This window comes from Eptatretus burgeri, chromosome 9 (genome assembly GCF_056783735.1).
Source record: "Eptatretus burgeri isolate ZD-2024b chromosome 9, Ebu_testis_v1, whole genome shotgun sequence".
In the NCBI taxonomy this organism is placed as follows: domain Eukaryota; kingdom Metazoa; phylum Chordata; class Myxini; order Myxiniformes; family Myxinidae; genus Eptatretus; species Eptatretus burgeri.
In genome coordinates this window covers 69062403-69085449 of record NC_140969.1, presented here as the reverse complement: position 1 = coordinate 69085449, position 23047 = coordinate 69062403, and the positions used below count along the sequence as shown (strand labels likewise).

The following is a 23047-nucleotide window of genomic DNA, read 5'->3' as shown; positions in this document are numbered from 1 at the left end:
GTCAAATTTTCGTGTGCCATCATGTGTAGTTTTCCCCTAGTACATTTTACCTACGGATCCCTGAGTGCGACATTCATGGTATTCGTGTCCCCAAAATAAATAACCTGAGGGCTGCGTAACTACCTAAACAAACTCACTCACACGGACGACTTAAATAAAATTGCCGGCGCTAAGACATACATGCCGGGGGCGCACTCATATGTACAGTACATCTTAACCTTAACTTACAAATTTTACACTAAACCATGGCCCAGGATCATTGAACTCTGCAAAAGAAAGCAGTTAGCAGGGAGCCAGGCTGCCCACATGCAGTCTCTGGCTCAAAACAATGCAGGTGACAGGGAACGTGGTTGGCTGCTCACACGCAGTCCAAGGCCTTCCCTTTTGAACTGAACTCAGTGAACCACAACGGTGCATGGGCTGCACAAACGCAGTCTCCGTGCCAGCTCAAGTGGCACACGCAATGAGCACAACGAATGGATGCATGAACGCAAACACGGTGCACGGGCCGCCACTGCAGGCCCGTGTTGTAGCGGCCAACAGGGCAGTTCTTGCAGCTTGCAAACTGTTGCCTTGCGGATCCTGGCGCACATGGAAATGAACAGGGGGGGCAAAGCAAAAATTGAACGGGGCTGGTGAACGTGGGCAGTGGGCATGGCATGGCAAAGGTGAGCAGGCAAACACAGCCCGCAGAAGAAGGCCGCTGCAGGCAAACACAGCCCGCAGAAGAAGACCGTTGCAGGCAAACACAGCCGGCAGATGAACTGGCCGGCACAGGCCTCGAAGAAAAACAGCCAGCAGATGAACTGGCCGGCACAGGCCTTGCAGCACACAGCTGCCGATGAACTTGGCCGGCCTCCGCCTTGAAGCAAAACACGGCCAGCCGATGAAGTTGGCCAGCCTTTGCCGTTCAGTGGAGGTTGGTGGAGGGAGTGCGGTGGTGCTGGCCACTTGGAAGGCGGGCTCGGACCCACCTACCTGTCTCCCTCCCAACCTATCGCCTTTGCCTGTCACTGTACATACCCACTCCCTTAATTTGTCAAACCCCAATTTAGCCCCAACTTATTTTTTTGTTGTTTTTATTTTTACTTCCCCACTATAAATCGTCCCCTAACCCCCTTTATCGTCCTTGTTCGGCTAACCTATCCTGTCACCTAGCCTACTCCCAACCCCTACGTTCCCTTCCCGGAGGGGAATAAGGGAGAGCTAACGTCCTGTGTCGAGGCCCAACGAAGCCTCAGAATGGCCTCCCCAGAGTTCGGCGATCTTAACACCAAGTGGGTCCAGCGGCCCACAACGACAGCGAGGGATGGATGGTGGGGAGGGGTACATCTACTAATGTATCCTAACCATTTAACTGTTAAACTACCCCGGGGCTTTCAACAAGCGCCTCTCGCTTAAACTATTGGTTCTAACAACCCAGTTTCCCGTCGCCTGTGTTGGTGTCCTTACAATTTCGGGCCTCGCCCCCAATTTTCTCTCCGTGCCCTCACACGGTCTCCTGGCTGGGACACGTGGCTCCCTTTGGCAGGCACGACCCTCTGCCGAATCTCCCGCTATGGCACCCCGGGCACTACACTGCCTCCGAGCCTACCAGCTCCCTAACACCGGGGAGTGCCCCCATGGCACCTCCCCTGAAACGCACACGTGGCAGGCCGGCCTCCCGGGCCCCTTTCCGAGGGTCACCCGTGCCCACAACACTGCCCACGCGGCTAATGGCGCCCGGGCCCCCGCACCAAGCAGGCGCACCCGTGCCCACTACTCTATCCCGGCCCCCCATGGGCCCATGGCCTACCGCGGCCGACTAGCCTGGTGCCCGGGGTACCCACTCAGCGATACTCACCTTTCGCAGCCACGCTCCCAAGCCCGTCAACAGGGCTCCTGCACCCCTCCAAATGGGTCTCGAGCCTACTTTCCCACCAACAACAAAACGACCTCCATTTTTCAATTTGACTAACCCAGCTAACTCACTTTACTCTGACCCCGGGGTCCCTTGGGCGGGAGTCACTCCTCCCCCCAATCACTCATCGCACCATGCATTCCCCATTCACTCCACACACACAGACCCGCTGGCCTCACTCACTCACCAAGCACATGCCTCACAACTCACCAACTCTTCAACACACACACCACTGAACTCTGCCATCCTTCTAACTACCTCCCCTAACTAACTCGTGCTCCCACGTCGTCCCTTATACTACAGCACGTTCCTTTTAACACTACGTAGCTAAACTACGTCCCCACTACACATCCACAAGTCTGTCACGGTCTCCAAATAATCCATTTTATTTCCCAACCTAAATCTGACTACAATCCCTCTAACTAATCCATTCCACGGACTCCATGAGGACTTACCCCTGCCCCATGAAGTCGGTCTAGCTAAGCTAACCCTTCCCCCTAACTAGTTTCCATCCTGTGCCCCGGGTAAGGGGGTCTTTCACCCTTTGCCCAGGAATCCTGTACACCCGAAAGTGAGGCTTGCTTTTTTTTTTTTTTTTTTTTCCATGCGCAGCACCTGCGCGGCAACTCGCGCTCGTTGCACCTTGCAACTGCCCGTGACGTCATGCAGCTGCACGTGTTCCTCGTCCCTCCTTGGACGGGACCATCCGGCAGAGATACCCCTCCTGCCGGATTCCAACCACACGTGCAGCCATGACGTCACCGTGCGCAAAGAAAAAACACAAGCCCCACTTCTCGAGGGGTTCCCCACGCGAACACATGTGCTTTGCCCGTTGGAGCTTAACACACACGATCGCGTGGAGAACCCGTCCGGTCCAAATCCGTAGTCCTGCCTAAACTTTGTCCGTCCGCGGGATCGGCAAATCCACCGCGTGCGTTTCCGGACCGGGACTTCACTCTCGCAAGCGAGCACGTGGCGGTCTCGTGCGTTGCACAGCACGAACCGCGTGCTCACTGCTGGGTGAACCCGGCACGGTCCTCGAAACAACTACAGCCGCTACTCGGCTTTCTTTCTTCTCACGTCGCCTTCGTCGTCGCCATTCAACCCACGCACACCTGCGTGTTACGACGCACACAGTCCACTCCATCACATTCACACCGGGAGACGCGGCTGCGTGCTCCCGCATGCCGACCGACATCTCCCTTACATACCGCTCTCTCACACACACGGTCACCCTGGCACACAGCGACCTTGCACACGGCCGTTCACTCACGCGTGCCTCACTACTCACACAAACCATACTACTCACACGTGGTGCTCTATTCACTCGCGCGGGGGCACTCACCCGCGGTGCCTCACCCACACACGCGAGGGCACTCAACCGCTGTGCCTCATCCACACACCGTGCCTCACTCATACACGCGGGGGCACTCACCCGCGGTACCTCACTCATACACACGGCGACACTCACACACGCGGTCTCTTCCACACAACGTTCCTCACTCATACACGCGGGGGCACTCACCCGCGGTGCCTCACCCACACACGCGAGGGCACTCAACCGCTGTTCCTCATCCACACACCGTGCCTCACTCATACACGCGGGGGCACTCACCCGCGGTACCTCACTCATACACACGGCGACACTCACACACGCGGTCTCTTCCACACAACGTCCCTCACTCATACACGCGGGGGCACTCACACACGCGGTCTCTTCCACACAACGTCCCTCACTCATACACGCGGGGGCACTCACCCGCGGTGCCTCATCCACACTCCGTGCCTCATCCACACACGCGAGGGCACTCACCCGCGGTGCCTCATTCACACACATGGCGACACTCACACACGGTGCCTCATCCACACACGCGGGGGCACTAACCCGCGGTGCCTCATCCACACTCCGTGCCTCATCCACACACGGCGTGCTGGGAAGCACGTACTCCGGCACCATCGCCACCACACCACTCACACGTGGTGCCTCACTCATACTGGCCGTTTCACTCACACACACGGCCTCACTCACACACGGTGCCCCATCCACACCCGGCGTGCTGGGAAGCACGCACTCTGGCACCATCGCCACCACACCACTCACACACGGGGTCGCTTCCACACACGGGGACGCACTCACGCCTTGCACCACACACACAGGGACAACCACACTGGGGATTCGTGTCCCCACAAGGGTCTCCGGGGCCTCTACACCCCCAAGCTCTCCGTGCACCCGTCCACAGCACTCGTCCCCTCAACCTCGCAAAGCACGACCGAACTCACCTGGTCGTGACTCGCCTCAAGGGGGCATACTCCCTCCCCTCGTTCCTGGAGGAGGCCATCCAGGTGCTCGCACCGGGTCCCAACACGCTCCGCGAGCTCAACCCCATTGTCCTCCACTACCTCCGTGTGTGCGTGCGCGTCACTTACCCCGTCTTCATCGTGCAGTCTTCCCTCTATCGTTCCCATCTCCCGTGTCTCTGCCAACTCTTCACCCTTTACCTCCCTTGTCTCAACTATTATTTCTGTTGTCGTCACCTCGTGTCTCGTCTCACACGTTTTGGTCTCCCCATTTAATTTTTCCCTTTCGGTCATCGTCACGACCCTCGCCCAACACGTTCCACGAATTATTTTTTCACCCGCCTCCACCGCGGGCCTGTCAGCCGTTGCACCCCCACCCAGCTCGTTTGCTCCCACACGTGGAGTCGCCATTCCCAGCTCCCTGGTCACGGCCTTCATGCCCGCCTGCAGGCATCGGCCCATGTTCTGCGTCTCACCCCGTAGTTCTTTCATTTCTTTTCTCATTTGCTGTGTATTCGCATCCATCGTCGTTTTCACTTCATTCATTTTTGTATCCATCTTTTCGTTCATTTGTTTGTTCATGCCTTTCATTTCGTTTTTCATTTCATTTGTATCCATCGTCGTTTTCACTTCATTCATTTGTTTGTTCATTGCCGCCAGCATGGCGCATAGCTGGGCCATGTTGGATGCACTCAGCTGAGCCGTTTCGGCAAGGGTTGGGGAAGGGTCTTGGTGGAGAGGGGGGGGGAGGTGTCATACACCGCGGCCGCTGCCGCACCCACCTCGGGCCCTGGGTTCAGTTGGGCGAGTCCGTGTTCCTGCACAATCAACATTTCCTGCTCGGGGATTCCATCCTGGACCATGGATCCTACACATTCTACATCCATTTCTAATACCCCCGGCTCCCGCTCGCCTTGAGACGCCATCTTGCTTCTCGTGAAGGGTTAATTTGAATCGCTCGTAATTTGGAGGGAATCGGGGGTCGCTTCTCTCACCCCTGGACCGATTCCCGTGAATTTAATTGGAGACAGGAGAGCCCGTTGTCCCGTTCTCCGATACCAGTGCCGCGAGGAGGGCGATGAATTTGTATCCCACTCCTGACACCAGTGTTGCGGTCTTCGCGCCCGCCGGCGTGCGACGGCCACGTAACTCGAATCGCGGCACGTCGCCCACCGGACGGACAATCCAGTCGTGACCCTCTCGGACTAACGCCGGGAACCAGTCACGGGTGGACCTTTCGGTCTCACCGCGATCGAGCCAATCAGCCCCCGCGTGGGATAGGGTTGCTCGCCAAATTCGAACTACCTAAGTACCCACGCGGAGGGTAGACCGGGCGATCGCACCTCGCCGCAGGTCGACTTCGGACACGGGCCACTTAAGCGACCCGTTCCGTACTATCAGAATAACCGAGCGGTGTTATCGTCGACCTCGACGGTTCGATTAATTATCGGGCGTATTCAGCCCACTACCAACCCTTTACGTGAAGCAAGATGGGGATTCAATGGAGGAAAAGACGAAGCGAAGCGGGAGAACAGTTCAACAATAAAGCACATTTATTCGCGACGAACGGAAAGCACACAAATACAATTCCACCAAATGCACACAAAAAAAAGAAAACACAATTCCATTTACACAAAAAGCAAACATAAAAGTGAAAACACAGTGCAGAGCTAATACCGACTACCGAGCACACGGCAACACTTATACAATTCTACTTCACAGACGGCGCCGACAACACATACCCAAAACCAAGGAAAAGAAATCCCCCAAGAATGGGGCAGGCCTGAGGCCGAGACCGGGTCGGGCCTACCCGTCTGGTGATGAGACGCGGAGCGGCGATGGCCCCGCAACCCGCGGGCCTCGTGGACGGTGCCTGGCTGGGGGTGGGAACGGGGCCCCCTTGGTCGCACTATCTCAGCGCGGGGGGAAACAGGAGGGGTTGCTGATGCTCGGGGTATAGAGGATCTTTATTATGTGCGACGAGCGTCTCCACCTCGGCCAGGTCGCGCTGTCGGCCTCCCTCGGGTGCAGCTTCCTGCACGACGCGAGCACCCCCTCGTCTGGTGTCGCCGCCTTTCCACAGCTCCGTCCCCTCCGTTCCGACTCCACCGCACACGACGAGCAGCTCCACCGCCCGCGAAGTCTTGACCCTCTGCTTCCGACTCTCCTCTTCTTGACTCTCCGACCCACTCTGACTGACGAACACCGTCCTTTTATCCCCCCGTAACTTCGCCTTTGACCCCCTCCCTTTGACCTTTCACCTCGCTCCCCATTGGCCCGAGAAAAAGTGGGCGTGAAGGCTTTTTGATCCACAAATTTGCATATATCGATCGTTCTGGAGGTGGGGCCAAATCGCCCCTCGCTCACCGATTGGACGGCAAAAAGTGGGCGTGTGTCGTTTTTGATCCGTTTTTGAAGCAGAAAATCCGTGGTTTTGTACACGCTGTTCAACGTGCGCCCTACACGAGTCCAGCATCGGTGCCCATGAGTGGCGCGAGATGACGGTGATGCGATGGTGGCGAGTTGTGACGGTAAAGGTCGTGGCGGTTGTGGTGAAGCGGTGTTGTGGTTGGTGGTTGATGTTGTGGTTGTGGTGATGGCGATTGGTCCAAAATAAAGATAGTAAAAGAAAAACGGCTATCCTGAAGAGTCGCAGCACGTATAAATGACATGTATTCCCACTAGACAACGGGTTTGGGCCTAACTACACATGCACTTACCGAGATACCTCACCTAAGGGACCTGAATGGTGGTTTGCGAATCTGGTAACCACAACAATATGTATATATATATATATATGTGTATGTCTATATATATATATATATATATATATATATATATATATATATATATATATATATATATATATATATATATATGTATATATATATATATATGTATATATATATATATATGTATATATATATATATATGTATATATATATATATACATCATGTCATATATATATATATACATATATATATATATATATATACATATATATATATATATATACATATATATATATATATATACATATATATATATATATATATATATATATATATGTATATATATATATATATGTATATATATATATATATATATATGTATATATATATATATATGTATATATATATATATATATATGTATATATGTATATATATATATATATATATGTATATATGTATATATATATGTATATATGTATATATGTATATATGTATATATATATATATGTATATGTATATATATGTATATATATATATATATATATATATATATATATATATATATATATATATATATATATATATATATATATATATATATATTTTATATGTATGTACATGAGGGTGGTCCAAAAACAGCAAAAAAAAAGTTCAGATGTTATCTCCACAAGCCTTAAATTATTCCACTGTGATTCAATAATGCGCATAAAAAAATTTAAGTTGATCGGCGGTGATTTCGAGGTCGCTCCATATGACGACTTTTAGTTTCATGAGTTGGTTAAATTGGTGTATGGTCAGGTACGATTACTGGTACTTCTGGATGTCCGAGGTGGAAATGGAGTGCATTTTCGAACTCTATGGGGTCGATTTACTCTAAGAAATGACTGCACTGACATTGAATTCACTACCATTTCAAAAATATGACCTAAAACAAGATTTATCATTACTGGAGTTGAGTAACTCATCCTACTCATTTCGATATTTTCTAATCTATAATTAATTTGTCGTCCGTCTAAACATTTCTTCGAGTAAATCGACCCCACTGAGTTCGAAAATGCAGTCCATTTTCACCGAGGAAGTTCAGAAGTTGTACAAATTCGCATCTCACCAAACCCTAATTTTTAAATCAATGGAATTACAAACTATTCGAATATTTCGTCTCATTTACCAAATACCACTATCATCTCCGCCTCTATTTCTGTCTCCACTCCCGCCTGAACTTATTTCTTGCCGGCCCAACATCCAGTGTTTTAGATTCAATTATTCACGAAAAATATGTTTGTTATTTATTTAGTTATTATTATATTAAATTATTCTATTATTATTTCATTAATGATTATTTGAAGCTGACATTTGATATTTACTATGATTTTACCATTTTTTAAAAACTATTTTGAACTCCATCTTGGATTTTATGGATGGCAACAAAACATAAATCACCACATTGGCCTATTAGTTTCTAATAATCAGGAACATTACAATGAATCCAAATATTAATTTACTGTATATTATTCTTAGTTTCAGGCTGTTATATACAATTTTCTATTATTTTGCCTCTTGTGGCAGCCATTTTGGATGCCATCTTGGAATTTAAGCATTGTAACAAAATTCAATCACAAGGTATTAGTGACTAATGATGAGAAACGCATTATTCCAATGAATAATTTACAATTTTGTCACAGTTTTGGGCTGTTTTATTTATATGTATATATATATATATATATATATATATATATATATATATATATATATATATATATATATATATATATATATATATATAATTTTGAATGATTTTGCATATTTTGGTGGAGATTTTGGACGCCATCTTGGATTTTTTAAAATGGCAACAAAGCCCAATTATCAGAAACGAGAAGCTAATGATCAGGAACCAAATCCCAATGATTATTTTTCCAATTTGTCACATTTTTGAGATGTTCTATACCGTATTCTATGATTTTACCCATTTTGGTGGCCATTTTGGTGGCCATTTTGGACGCCATCTTGAATATCGCCAGAGTGCCAGGAATTTTTTTTGTTCACATCTCAAATGTGTAATAGCACCATAAAAGGAGGCTAAAAAAGTTGGTTTGGTAGAGTCTTGGGGGGGGTGGGTGCACGGATACCCTCTGTAGATACTTGACTAATTGTCACTCTCAAATGATATTGATACACCTGATGATCATTGTACCCTCTACCCAACCTCCAGAACTGCCACACCAACAGGACAGGACAGCACTGTGAGCTTTGCTACCCAGGCTTCTATCGTCGGGTTGTTGGGAACAAAGACGAATGTTTGCCATGTGCGTGTCCAGGGGAAAAACGTAACAGGTATTAAGAAAATTTCCGGTATCGTAAACACAGTTGTAAACTTGGTCAAACCATTTCTTTCTTCATTGCATTCCTTTTGCCACCTGTTCTTTCCCATGTGTGTCCGCTCATAGTTTCAGCTCAACTTGCGTAGCTGAAGGCATGTACGGTGGTTACCGTTGTGATGCCTGCCTGCAGGGTTACGAAGGGCAACATTGTCAGAAGTAAGGCTTAAATATGCAGAAGAATTTCATACTGGTTTCTTTTTTTTCACTACACATACTATGTCATACTTCTATGTTGTCATTTAATCTTTAAGGGTATATCATATCATGGTTTGGATACCCCACAAGTCAGACACACAAATCCTCCTGTTGCAGAACCATATCCTGAACTCATCTTAAGTTTATTTTTAAAGGTGAACCCAAACACTTTTTTTTTTCTTGAAAACCATTGAATATCATTAATGACGGTCTAATTTTAAGGGGGGGGGATTTTGAATTTCTTTTGTTTGCTTATCACAAAGTGTCAAAAAAATCTCCAAAGTGTCGATTTTCCATTTTGCCAGTGACATTGCACCTTGAACCCACCCTGATCCAAATGGTGGCTTTAAGGGGCTGTCACACCTTAACGATTTAGCCAGCGTATGCCGATTTATGAAAAATTTGTCTAAAACGCTGGCACACGTCGAATACGTTATGGGTAAGTTTTGTATACGTTAAGAGCACGCTGAAAAACACTGCCATACGTCGTAGTACGCTGGCTTTAATCGTAATTTGCGGTTGTCCGCAAATTTTAGCATGCTTGAAATTTTACGACGTATGCCGGCGTATGACTCACGCGTTCTGCATACGCTGGGAATAAGTTGGAGGCACGTTATGCGATCGTTGACACACGTTACTTGTAAGTTACTCATAAGTCGAAACATGTCGAGGTCATGATTAGCGAACCCGAAACTTATTTATAACCTATGAGTAACGTGTTGTAGGCACGTTACACGATCGTTGACACACGTCGAGGCACGTTATGCGATCGTTGGCACATGTTACTTGTAAGTTACTCATAAGTCGAAACACATTGAGGTAATGCTTAGCGTATCGAAAACTCATTTCTAACCTATGAGTAACGTGCTTTGAATCTATGAGTAACGTACCTCCAACGCATATTGACGTATGTAGACATATTTGATTGACGTCTTCCGGACCACCACATAACTTACTGAACGTGTTTCAAATTTACAGCTACCGTATAATGGCGTATTGGCAGCGTTTAAAAAAAAAAAAAAAAAACCAACACCAACTTCCGATATTTCGTCACGTGCTGTTACGTCACGTCTGATTGCCTCTTCAGTTTGCTCGTCTTATTCTTAGTTCCTCCTCTGTGAATATTTTCTGTTTGAGGATATTGTCACGTCGACGTCGAAACTTAAAAGCAAATGTCCGAATATATTTTAAAATTCGTGATAGACTAAAAAAAAAAAAAAAAACCAACAACAACTTCAGATATTTCGTCACGTGCCTTCACGGAGCCAAGGAGAAAAAAAGAAAATGTGCCTTGACTGAGAAAATAAGTTCCGGGTATGCTAAACATTACCTCGACGTGTTTTGACTTATGAGTAACTTAGGAACTTGTGTTGACGTGTGTCAACGATCGCATATCGTGCCTACAACTTATTCCCAGCGTAGCGGAACGTGTGAGCCATACGGCGAGTATGTCGTAAAATTTTCAGCATGCTTGAAATTTCACGACGTACTAGGCGTATTACGACGTATGGCAGTGTTTTTCAGCGTGCTCTTAATGTATACAGAACTTACCCATAACGTATTCGACGTGTGCCAGTGTTTTAGACGAATTTTTCAGAGGTCGGCATATCCTGGCTAAATCGTCAAGGTGTGACTGCGATGTTGACACTTCCAATTCTCAGGCGGTTATGATTTAAATTGGCGTGCGGCAGCTTTTTAATAGGCTACGCCACGTGATCATCGGCGATACGTGCAGCGCGCTATGCATACGTTAGACTATCATTGGGCATAGGTTGTGAACGCCGACAACACGCTAAGCATTCGTTGGTCTTAGTTATCTATATGTGATTAAAACGTTCTGTGTACGTTACTAATACATTCTGCATATGTCCAACTCGTTATGAATACGTCCAAAACTTCAAAAAAAAAACATCAAAATTTCAGCGTACGCCAACGTTTTACATACGTTTTTATACGTTGCCATTGCTGGCTAAAATGTCAAGGTGTGACAGGGCCCTTACATAGAGAAACATTGTCTTTCGAGCTTAGATTCCTTTCGTCATTCGTAACTCAGTGAGATTTTGAAGAAACTATTGGAGACAAAATTAGTGATGGAAACGCTTTTGGGGGAATTGTGGAGCCTTATCGTTTCAAGCCTTATGTGAGCGATTCAGAGAAAGAAAGAAAAAGTGAAGATGGAGGTGTTAAAGAGATCAAACGGCCGATCGCATGTTAACTACAGCTCAATAGGTTTTGCTTTTTGTTCAATTGATGGTTGAAAAGGGACGAATTTTGTATTAATTGATAAATCGGGGTATATATTACTCGAGTAGAAATACCATTCGTCGCCCAGCACACTCGGACACTGCGGACAAAATGGGCGACGAAACGTGGATAGAAAAGATCATGGTTTTGGATCACGGATGATCTGAGATGGTGGTGAACTACTGTCTTAAAAACCCAGAGAGAATAATGAGATTGAAGAGAAGGTAGAATTTGATTCCACAAGTGAGAGAAAAGAGGAATGAATGGGTGGAGGTGAGCAGTGATTCTGGGTTTTGGGAGTTTCACCAGAAGCGTGTTGTTGCAGGCCTTGTGCATTCTGTAGAAACCTGAGGAGGTTGGGGTAGGAGGCAGTAGGTGGAACAAAGCATTGAAAGAGCAGAGGGTGTAAGACCAGAAAGGAGGGAATAGAAGACAGGGGGGCCACTGACCTGTCTCCAATGTTGAAGTGAGAGGCCAATAGACTCAGCTTCATCATGGGACATTCCAATGATCTTGAAGACCTGGGTTTCCACAGTGACAAGTTGAGCAAGGTGTGAGTCCAAAGGGGAGAACATTACTCCATCAAGCTGCAGATGGAGGCCTTCTTGATCTGGTTGATGTGTCATTCCAATTTCAATTTGTGTGGTTTGTGTTAAGCATTAGATTGGCCTGGAAGGATTGCCTCGAGGTATGCACACTCGCCTCTGAGCTTTTGAGCCTGGGTTTGAATCTCGGCCCAGCTGTAAACTGTCATCCTGGTGTTTCAGAGCAGGGTGATTCATCAATGTGTGTGCTGTCCTTTAGGTGGACATTAAACTGGGCGTCCTATCTGCCAACAGTCATTGGTGGGCGTTAAAGATCTCACAGTGTCCTTCCCATAGAGTAGGTGAGCTATGGTCAACTCTCTGGCCGAATTCCAAATTCCTGCCTTAACATAGAGAGGGTTTTGTAACAGTGCCGCAGCCATGCCCTCAGCTGATGATGCAACCACACAGCCTTGTGCTGTATACGAAAGAAGAAGAAGAAGAAGAAGAAGAGGGATTACATTCATGCTGTGTGTTTTGGGACTCATTTTAAGGATCAGGGAGAAAGACGTGTGTGTGTGTGTGTGTGTGTGTGTGTGTGTGTGTGTGTGTGTGTGTGTGTGTGTGTGTGTGTGTGTGTGTGTGTGTGTGTGTGTGTGTGTGTGTGTGTGTGTGTGTTTTTTTGCGTGCGCCTGCATACGTGTAGTAAGAATTTGTGGTTTGGAATGTTATAATAATCCATAATATAATGTCCAACCTCTATAACTCGAGAGACTTGACATTTCAGTCAGCAACACAAATTCCGTGCATCCACTGACTTTCATCAGGTGTGAACCAATATCTCCCTCCCAAATAAACACTACATGGGGATGAACCAATTTGGATGAGCAATCGCAGAGCTCTGTTGCAAGGTCTCGTGACCTCCAGCCATTCCTAACTGGAGGTTAACCAGCCAATGGTTTGTCTGTGTGCCAAAGTCTTCGTGACTTAAGAGTTACATTGTGTTTTTCTGTGCCATCATTGCTTGTAAAGTTGTGGTAATTTGGCAGGGAGTGATCACATTTCAATGTGCTTTGGTGCGTCCTCTGTGCATCGCAATTCACCTATACAGGAGTGGTGTATAAAGCTGCGGAAATGTCACAGTTGGGCTTCAGCTGCATCATCTGTATGTAGATGTACTCTCATATTTGTCCTGACGTTGATTTACATTTTTTGGCCATAGCCTTGATGATTTCAAACATGCATTGATTTTATCAGCATGTGTACCTCTGAATGATTGGTAATATCTGGTGAAAGTCACAAGAAAGAATAACTTAGACACCTCTCATCGGGCAAGTGTTCCCTCTAATGTCCTGCAGTGTTCGATCAAGTGCCTCGAATGCCTGCTTGTGAGACAAAGTGCATTCATCCCACATGATGATCTTCCATTCCTTCAGAAGTTCTGCAGTTGCTGTGCCTTTTTATGTTACAGATGACATTATCGACTCCAGAAAGATTTAGTGGCAATTTGAATGCAGAATGTGCAGTTCTCTCACCTTTAAGTAGTGCAGCTGCTATTCCAGAAGATGCAACAGCAAGGACAATATTTACTCTCAATCTGATCTTTACCAAAAGTAGGTTAATGAAGAATGTTTTTTCCAGTACCGCATAGTCTATCCAGAAACAGCATGCCACCATCACTGCTGTCAAAGATTTACATGATGATATCATATGCGGTAGCTTGACTGTTAGTCAAACTTGACTTTCTGTCCTCAGCAACTTTGGCCATGTCATCCTGATCATAACTCATCTCATGTTGTACCTGTCTGACAAATTTCTGTCAATATGGGGTAGACTACAGATGTGCAGTGTTCAGCTGACACCTGGGAAAGACAGCAGCTTGTCTTCAATGGCAGTGACAGCCTTGTTGAAGATGCCATCAGTGAACTTCACATGACTGTCAGGACTGGCTGATCGCTGTTGGTGAAAGAAATCCTCCGAAATATATTTTTTGTGATCCTCCTAAAGTTGTTTTGTATCAGCTAGATTACATTAGTGCAACATGAATGTGAATAGTTCTCTCAATCTTGATAGACAATGACACAACGCTGCTTGCTTCAAAGACTGATGCCAGTGCATGTCATCCTCAAGAAGACCTTTGAGATTGCATGTTTGCCTGAAAATGTTGCAGACTTGGTATAGCACTCTGCATTATTTGAATGTGTGATGTAAACCCTGCCCATTGCATCAGTCCCATTCAGGCCAGGACATGCCTCTAGGGGTGGGGTTCCCTGTACTATGCATTTCTACTTCTTCTGTTGTGAGTTCCATGTGTAGGATTTTGGAATTTCATTGTAGAGAAGTGTCTTCGCAAAGTTGTCTCTTTCATGCAACTGAAAGAATGCAGTTAATGTTGTCGGGGGTTCAACTGCATGCTTATACACATTTTCCACTGTGACGAATACTCTTTGGCTATTCTCAAGATGAACTTGAAGATGGGCATCATTGCGATGGCAGTCATGTATTGGGAATCCCAATATTCTCCAAACTGCTTAATTTGTGCTCACATTGCGGCCCATCTGGTAGTACTGGATCTCGTCTGTACGGGCATTTTCTCCCTGTAGTTCGAAGACAGCCCTGTCACATCCTTTGCTTATTTACAAGGTGTTTCAAAAATAGTGATGCAACTTTAAATGTTTATTTACAAAGAAACAGAAACCTCAAGAACGTGAACCAAACATTTATTGATGCTTATGACACGGTATTTTCTATCACTGATTGCTATTACAGTAAGTCACTGCTGAAGTTTGTGAGAGCCCAAGGTCTGACATTGGCATTCACGCAAAATACTAGTAATTGACGTTCTCGATGTGTGCCCTCCGTGGTTCAGACAGGCATTGATCCTGACTTCAAAGTTCTGTCCAACTTTCCTGCAGGTCACATGTGGCACTGCCTGGAGGTAGTCTGACACCTCCTGCTTCAGATCATCCAGTGTAGCAGGGGTAGTTGGTGAAGACAGAACCCTTGGCAGCCCCCCCACCCCCCCTCAGAACCAGTAGTCCTGAGGGTTAAATTCTGGGCTATGGGGTGCCCAGTCATGAGCGGTACCCAGGGCAATGAGGTGATTTCTGAGGAGCTGCCACAGAAAAGTGATGGTGTCACCAGCTGTATGCGGGGGTGCACAATCATGCATAAACCAGGTCATGCTGAACTGGTTTGGAGTGACCTTTTGGGCTAGATCATTATGGAACTTCTGGAGCACGGCCCAGTATCACTCACTATTGATCATCACCATCCTGCTGTTGTCATTTTCAAACCAGTAAGGCCCTAGCATTCCCCATCTGGCATTGAAGGTGCAGAAGCATGTGACCTGAGGCCCTTTCAGGTACCTCTCAGTGATCTCCTCAGGTGGTTCTGCCCCCCAGAAAATAAATGTAATTGTGGTTGTTGATGTTCAAGTGGAAATGGGCTTCATCACTGAACCAGATCAGGTTGATCCAGTTTGGGTACCGTTCCAACATGTCGCTGAGCCAATTGCAGGTATCAAGTCTCCTTTTCATGTCATCTTGACTCAGTTTATGCCTAACAGAGATGATGTATGGGAAAAGCTTCAGTTCCTTGGTGAGGATACGACAGTCTGATGTTGGTTTGATGCCTAACTCCCGGAAGCGCCAGCAGTGGGACTTATTTGGACTGTCCACTGCAGAATCCCACACGGCGTCGATTTTGGCTTGGCTCTTGGTTACTGATGCTGGCCTGCCACTGTTGCCTTTGCTCTGGTTGTGCACTGTTCCCTTGTGCTCAAAATGTTTCACAATATGTTGAATGGCACAATTTGTGGGTCTATCATGTGTTCTGAGGTCGTATTCCGGGCAAAACCTCCAGCGGGCATCTACATATGATTTAGTCTCATACCACAGAGCCACCACTCTTGTCTTCTGTTTCACTGCCAATGGCATAGTTGAGCTATGGAGCTAGAAATCCCAGAGAACAAATACCACAATAACACCACCAAACCCTGAAAAGCAAAATGGTATAGGTCACAACACAAAGAAATGGCAGGAAGTCAAAGTTGTGTCAATCTTTTTGAAACACCCTGGACTTGCGTACATATTTGATGCTGTTGATGGAGTTTCAAAACTCCACATATATGTGGGCATTGAAAAATCCGACAAAAGTATTGATTGTGCAGGACAACCCATTTGTTGTCAACTGTGACCTGCTGGTATTTGAAAGTCAGAATAGCTTTGAAGCCACCATCTTCTGATGACCTTCTCCTGCACAGTGGGTATCCATTATGACCAGTCTGGGTATCTTTGATGGTGGCTCTACATTTTCAAGGTCACGCAACTTCTGCTCCCCAATCCCAAGGTTGTTTGGATTAGCACCCTCACTGATTATCTAAACCTAGCACCTATTCTCCAGACAATAGTCCATAGACGAATTAAACAATTTGAGCAAGAGAATTAACTTTTCTGTTTTTTTTAAACAATAAAGAAACAAACTTCGTGCTTCCGTTCACACAAGGCATTGCCACTATGTGAGTGCGTTCTTTTGTATGCCTCAAACATGCATGAAAATAAAGTGGAAGCATTGGTAAGGAGTCCCAGGTTCTGTCACTGAGGGGATTAATTCCAAATAGAGTGTGGAATATTTAGAGGGTTTGCTGGGAATGTCTTTTGACAGCATAATGGCAGGGACCTGTGGAAATTCCACGTAACATAAAATGTGACTTCAAGTCCTCAACCCTCGCCCCACCAACCCCATCCCCCTCCAGCCCCAAGCACTCAACCTACATAATCAACCGAGTTTTTCATTATTTTTGTCGATTTTGGTTTCCAGATTTTCATTATTTTCATCAATTTTTGTTTAAAGTTTTTCATTATTTTCATCGATTTTGGTTTCCAGGTTTTCATTATTTTCATCGATTTTGGTTTCCAGGTTTTCATTATTTTCATCTATTTTGGCTTCAAGTTTTTCATTATTTTCATTAATTTGTTCTCCTAGTGAGCCTGGTGTTGGCTTAGTGGTTAGGGGTGGCGGCTTGGGATCCTAGGGTCCTGAGTTCAAGCCCCGTTGGCTGCAGAATTAACACCAGGGGGTTAACTCAGCCTTTCATCCTTCTGAGGTCGGCGAAATGAGTACCAGTGTACTGGTCCCAGTGTATGCCCCTGTTAGAATAGGTATACCATATCCCTGTGTGTCGTAAGAGGCGACCAGGGTTGGCGTCAGGAAGGGCAACCGGCCGTATAAAACATTGCCTCAAGAAAAAGCCAACCCCTGCACAGCAGAGAAAAATGGCTGTAAAAACGGTCATTTATTGTTCTCCTCGTACCCCCCAATAATTTGGGGTACCAGGACAATATGCAAGGCTCTGTGACATCAAGCGCTTTGCCTCACTGAAGTCCACTATTCCGCTCTAGGATTCCATGTGCAGTATCACTTGACTACCAATCATGTTTAATAAATAAAATATAAACCTGCTTTTGATTCCTATCGACTAGTTTTTCATCACCTCTGACTTGCCACAGATGCATTAGTAAGTAGTTTGAGGTTCCATTTGTCGGAGAATTTGTTAGTTTCCAAAAGAATGGAGTTTTATCGGTGAAGCAAATGGACGAAAAGGAAATTATTTGTGGGGTTTTTTACTTACGAAATCTAAAGATTTCGCAAGTTTATTGATGACTTCCGTTTCTGTTTGTTTGTTTGTTTGTAGGCACGATAACTCGAGAACGGAAGAAGCTACCAATGTCAAACCACGTGATTCAGGAGGGTGATGGCTAGTGCTGATTAGATTTTGGTCAAAATCGGTCAAAGGTCAAGGTCACAATGAGGTCAAATATTCGATTTTTGATGGTTTGGTACAGATAACTCGAGAACGGAAGAAGCTACCAATGTCAGATTACATCACGTGATTCAGGAGGGTGATGGCTCGTGCTGATTACATTTTGGTCAAAATCTGTCAAAGGTCAAGGTCACAGTGAGGTCAAACATCCAAAACATTCGATTTTTGATGGTTTGGTACAGAATCATCGTAGGAACTTCTGGTTTGCGTCGCTACCTTCTCTAGAGACAGCTTTTATTAGACAAGGTCAGAGGTCAAGTTGACAATTTCGTAAGTACCAGTCTATGACTGCTTGTATGTTTGTTTGTTTCTTTGTTTGTTTGGAGGCACGATAACTCGAGAACGGAAGAAGCTACCAATGTCAAATTACACCACGTGATTCATGAGGGTGATGGCTAGTGCTGATTAGATTTTGGTCAAAATCGGTCAAAGGTCAAGGTCACAGTGAGGTCAAACATAATTCCATAAATTAATGTGGAGAAATGGAGTATTTTTGCTTCGCTCGACGTTACGAGTTCGTTTTAACTTTGATTTTAATTTTGTCTTCGGTTTTTGCGATCGCTTAGGACGCTTAAAACTCGGTTGTCAAAATTCTGGTAAAAATCGGATGTTTTGAAGACGTTTTAAGATTGTATATAAAATATTTCACTCGATGCGTCACGGGTCGTCCCATGATGCAGTGCGCTCGAGCAGACGCGTCGTTGAGTTACGTTAAGGTATAATATAATTGTGTGGAGAAATGGAGATTTTTTCTTCGGTCGACGTTACGATTTTTGATGGTTTGATACAGAATCATCGTAGAAACTTCTGGTTTGCGTCGCCACCTTCTTAAGTGACAGCTTTTATTAGACAAGGTCAGAGGTCAAGTTGACGATTTCGTAAGTACCAGTCTATGACTGCTTGTTTGTTTGTTTGTTTTTTTGCTATCATTTTCTTTTAACAGCATAATATTGACTTACTCTTAAGATTGCTAAGGTTTCTCATGAAGGTAAATCGATGGAAAGGTAATTATACGTTGACAGAATTGTCTGAATGGTTTGTGTTATACAGTAAATTGTTTTTCACTTCCGGGAGATGTGCAAACCAAAAACCCTGAGTGTATGCACCATGTGCGCAACAAAAATGAATATAATTCGAAATTGCATGAAGAACAATATTTGTAAACCTCCACATCCACTGTCTGGACCCAAGAGCTTTAAATAAATTATCATTCAGCATTGTATGCGCTGTGTTTATGATATTTACCCCATTCAGATGCAATCGGGCAACTTACATTCATATATATATATATATATATATATATATATATATATATATATATATATATATATATATATATATATATATATATATATATATATATATATATATATATATATATATATATATATATATATATATACACTGTATTAGATATTGTGAAAAGATGATTTAGGATGAGTTTAATGTCAGACACCAGGAGGCTAAAAATCTTTTACTATTCATGAAATTCATTGATTATCAAGATTATCATAGCCATGCTGGTAGATTTTGATTCTTTGATTTTGGGCCCTGAGTTTGTCTCAAGTTGGTTGCTATCAGCTTGCAACAAAAACACAACTGGCTCAACAACAACACCCTTCAGGGAGTGGGTAATCCCCTTTGTGGTGTACATGTGATGTCGGGGCACATTCTGTGGTTGACACTTGGTGCTCTCATGGCAAGTTGGCTGGAAACCAAAATGTTACCAATGAAAAGGCAGTGTTACCCAAATTGAAAAAAAAATCAACAAATAGGCTATCACACCGTTCTGTGGTTTGTATTTTTAGATGTGCACTGGGTTATTATGGAGAACCACGTGCCCTTGACGGATCTTGTGAGCCTTGTGCTTGCCACGTTGAAGGCTCTGTCTCCACCTCGTGTGATCGCATGACGGGACAGTGTGACTGTCACAGAGGAATGACAGGCCGAGCTTGCGACAAGTGCAAGCCTCTCAACATGCTCATAGACAACAAATGTGTCTGTAAGTGTGAACATTTGTCTCTGCATCTAAAAAAAATGGTAACACGTCTCTCCGTCAACTTTGGGAATACATGTCTCCATTCTTACATGTCATACACAACTTCTGTGTCTAGTTTGACACAATTAATTCCTTCAGTTCGGGTTTCTTATCAATCACTGAACAATGAAAAATGCTGGTTCTGCCGATGCTGGAAAGATAACTTAGTTGGCACCAGTTCATTGTTAGCTGTTTAGTCCTTGGTGTAATCATTGCCGAGTTTAATTTTGACTAAAATTGATATCTTGGCACAGTGTTGCTCTTGGTGCTGCATCATGGAACACGCTGTTTGTTGGAGTGTTTATAGAGCTGGCTATCCCATCTACAATCATGTGGTTCATACAAAGGTCTTGTGTTATTTCCCATAAAAGGCCTATGGGCCGGTACTATGACCAAATGCACCTTGCTATTCTACAGGTTTTTAGCAATGAGGATGTCTTCAATGAACGATATCAATAAATATATTTTAAATAATATTGTTATTGTGATTATGTACTTATATAAGTAACAGCAGTTTGATGCATACACCAAAATACATGAGTTTTGTGACCAGCTTGTGATGATGGCTGTGCTGGAGTGCTACTCAGTGATATGGATGCTTTGCTGGGGAACATCACATCCCTCAACTTCAGTGCTTCATTCCCTGCTCCATATGAACGCTTGGAACAGCTCGAGCATACGGCTGCTACACTGTGGGTAAGCTTTGCTGGAATACACTCATATGGAATTAGGAAGGCCACGTGCAGATTCCTCTTGCATTCACCAGAACAACGCTGTATTTTCCCATGTTACCTGATGTCCATGATGACATTTATTTGGAGGATGATTTCAAATAAGTCAGTGCAATGAATCTGTGAAACATTGTGTAGCAATTATAGTGACAAGTCATGTAAATCGATAAGTCAACACTGGTACAACGAGCAGCAAATTAATCAGGGTCGATAGGTCGGTAAAGCAAGGTGGAGTGCACAAATGTGTTTGGCCCTGGAGACACAAGCAGATGCAATGGCATTCACTCATGTTCTTTAATCGTGTGTCTCTGTGGATTTTACAAGACTTCCAAAAATTAGGTTAAACTAGAAGGGCACTCAGTAGAGAACATACCTCCACCAGACTGATAAATTAGTATTTTGTAACCCACTGATAGGCTGGATCTGCATTTGGATCTGAACTAAAATTTAATTGGCTTGTTCTTGTCACCTAACCAACTCACCCACCAAGTTTCGTCCGAATGCATCCACAACTTTTTGAGATAGCCTGCTATATGTCGTTTTTCGCCCTATCAATGGTGAAGAATCACTTAAAATATTCTCAGATCCCGATCCGGATTCAAATCTTCACCAAAATCTAATTATTTCGTCCTTGTCACATCCCCAAGCTCCCCACAAAATTTTGTCGAAATCGTCCTCAACGTTTTTGAGATATTTTGTTCACAAACAAACAAACAAACAAATCGACAGACAGGGGTAAAAACATAATCTCCATCCACCTTCGGTGGCGGAGGTAATAAGGACCAGAAATGGTCCATGAATGTGCTATCATGTACATTTTATCTTATGTCGTGAACAAAGGGCCACGGTACGATGCGGCATTGGCGTGCTGCCTGTTCCTCATGGTGTGTTTTCTTCATAAGTATGTCATGCTCATATAACTCAAGTCAGGGTTTCGGACTCTAGTAGCATTTCCTTGTTTTTATTGCTTGCATGTCGACTCAAACTTGGGAGAATGAAGGCTTGTCACAGTCTTGCACCTTCAGATTCAAAGCTTTAAACCTGCAACATGATCGAGTAATTGTTGTTTCACTTCATACAGTTAATTAAGTGTTATTATTCCAAGTATGGAAAGAAGGTAAAGGAAAAGAACAGGGCAATAAAAGGGGAAGCATGTGCAGAATATTTGAATAGTGGTGGGGCCAGATGGGTAACAGGGGAATGCATACACAAATATGCTATGCTGGGGACCAACGTGCCACCATTTGTTGGTGCTGGACGTCAAAGATCCCACAGTGCCTTTCGTAAAGAGGAGGCGAATGTTGTTGGCACCCTGGCCAAATAAAAAATTCCTGCCCTAATATGCTGAGGAACCACATCAGCGGTACAACCACACTTCAGTTGTTGATGCCACACTTCAACAGGGATAGTCCATAATTGAATCTTAGTCCGATATGCTTTTGAAAAATAAATTAATAAGATTAAATGGATTTTTAAAAGGTTGTGACTTGTTGACACTTTGGAATTGATCTTCGATTTGAGACTTGACCTTTGAGAAATGAGGTTCAAGTCTAAAGTTGACCATTGAGGCTTGAGGTGACCAGTGAGACTCGTGATAGCTGTTGAGACTCATTTCAAGATCTCCAAAATGTATGCGAGATGGATCCAAGCCCTTCTGAACATTTGCAACCCCAAGTTGTGCTTTTATATCTTGCAGTACTCTATTTAGTAACGCAATGTGGAGATGCTGGTCTCCTCCATGTTTGCAGCATCAATGTTTGTCAACCTAAATGTATAGCATCCCTCGTTAATGAAGTTATTAGTTTATGTTGCCAGTAACCTGTCATGTACAGTTGATTGCATGTTTGATTTATTCTTTCATGTAAAGTGGCAGCATGTTAGTGTATGTAGTATCCTGCACCCTGTCTGTTTATTATGTATGGTTGAGGATTGGGGGAGGGGGTAATCCTGATATGGAGAATTTTTGATTCAAAAACCAGACGACAGAACATGTCTGATCGTTATAACGAGACTCAACGGTATTTTCATTTCAGGAGAACCTGATGTCTCATAAACAACCTGTTTTTGAGATTGCTTCTGCAAATAAAAGTGTGGTGGATTTGACCAAAAAGATTGCTGCCCTGAGCAATAATGTAAGTATTTTAAACAAATAATTGCACACTTTCACCAAGTAATAAACGT

The 23047-nt window shown here is 44.7% G+C and overlaps 1 protein-coding gene across 1 annotated transcript in view; it reads left to right on the top strand.

The window, feature by feature from the left end:
• LOC147020301 (laminin subunit alpha-1-like) overlaps positions 1-23047 on the top strand; it is a 309126-nt gene that overhangs the window by 186187 nt on the left and 99892 nt on the right. The window contains exons 29-33 of the mRNA XM_085895590.1: positions 9142-9263; positions 9377-9466; positions 19906-20099; positions 20689-20831; positions 22900-22998. Coding sequence (XP_085751716.1) covers positions 9142-9263; positions 9377-9466; positions 19906-20099; positions 20689-20831; positions 22900-22998 — 648 coding nt within the window. The remainder of the gene's footprint in view (positions 1-9141; positions 9264-9376; positions 9467-19905; positions 20100-20688; positions 20832-22899; positions 22999-23047) is intronic.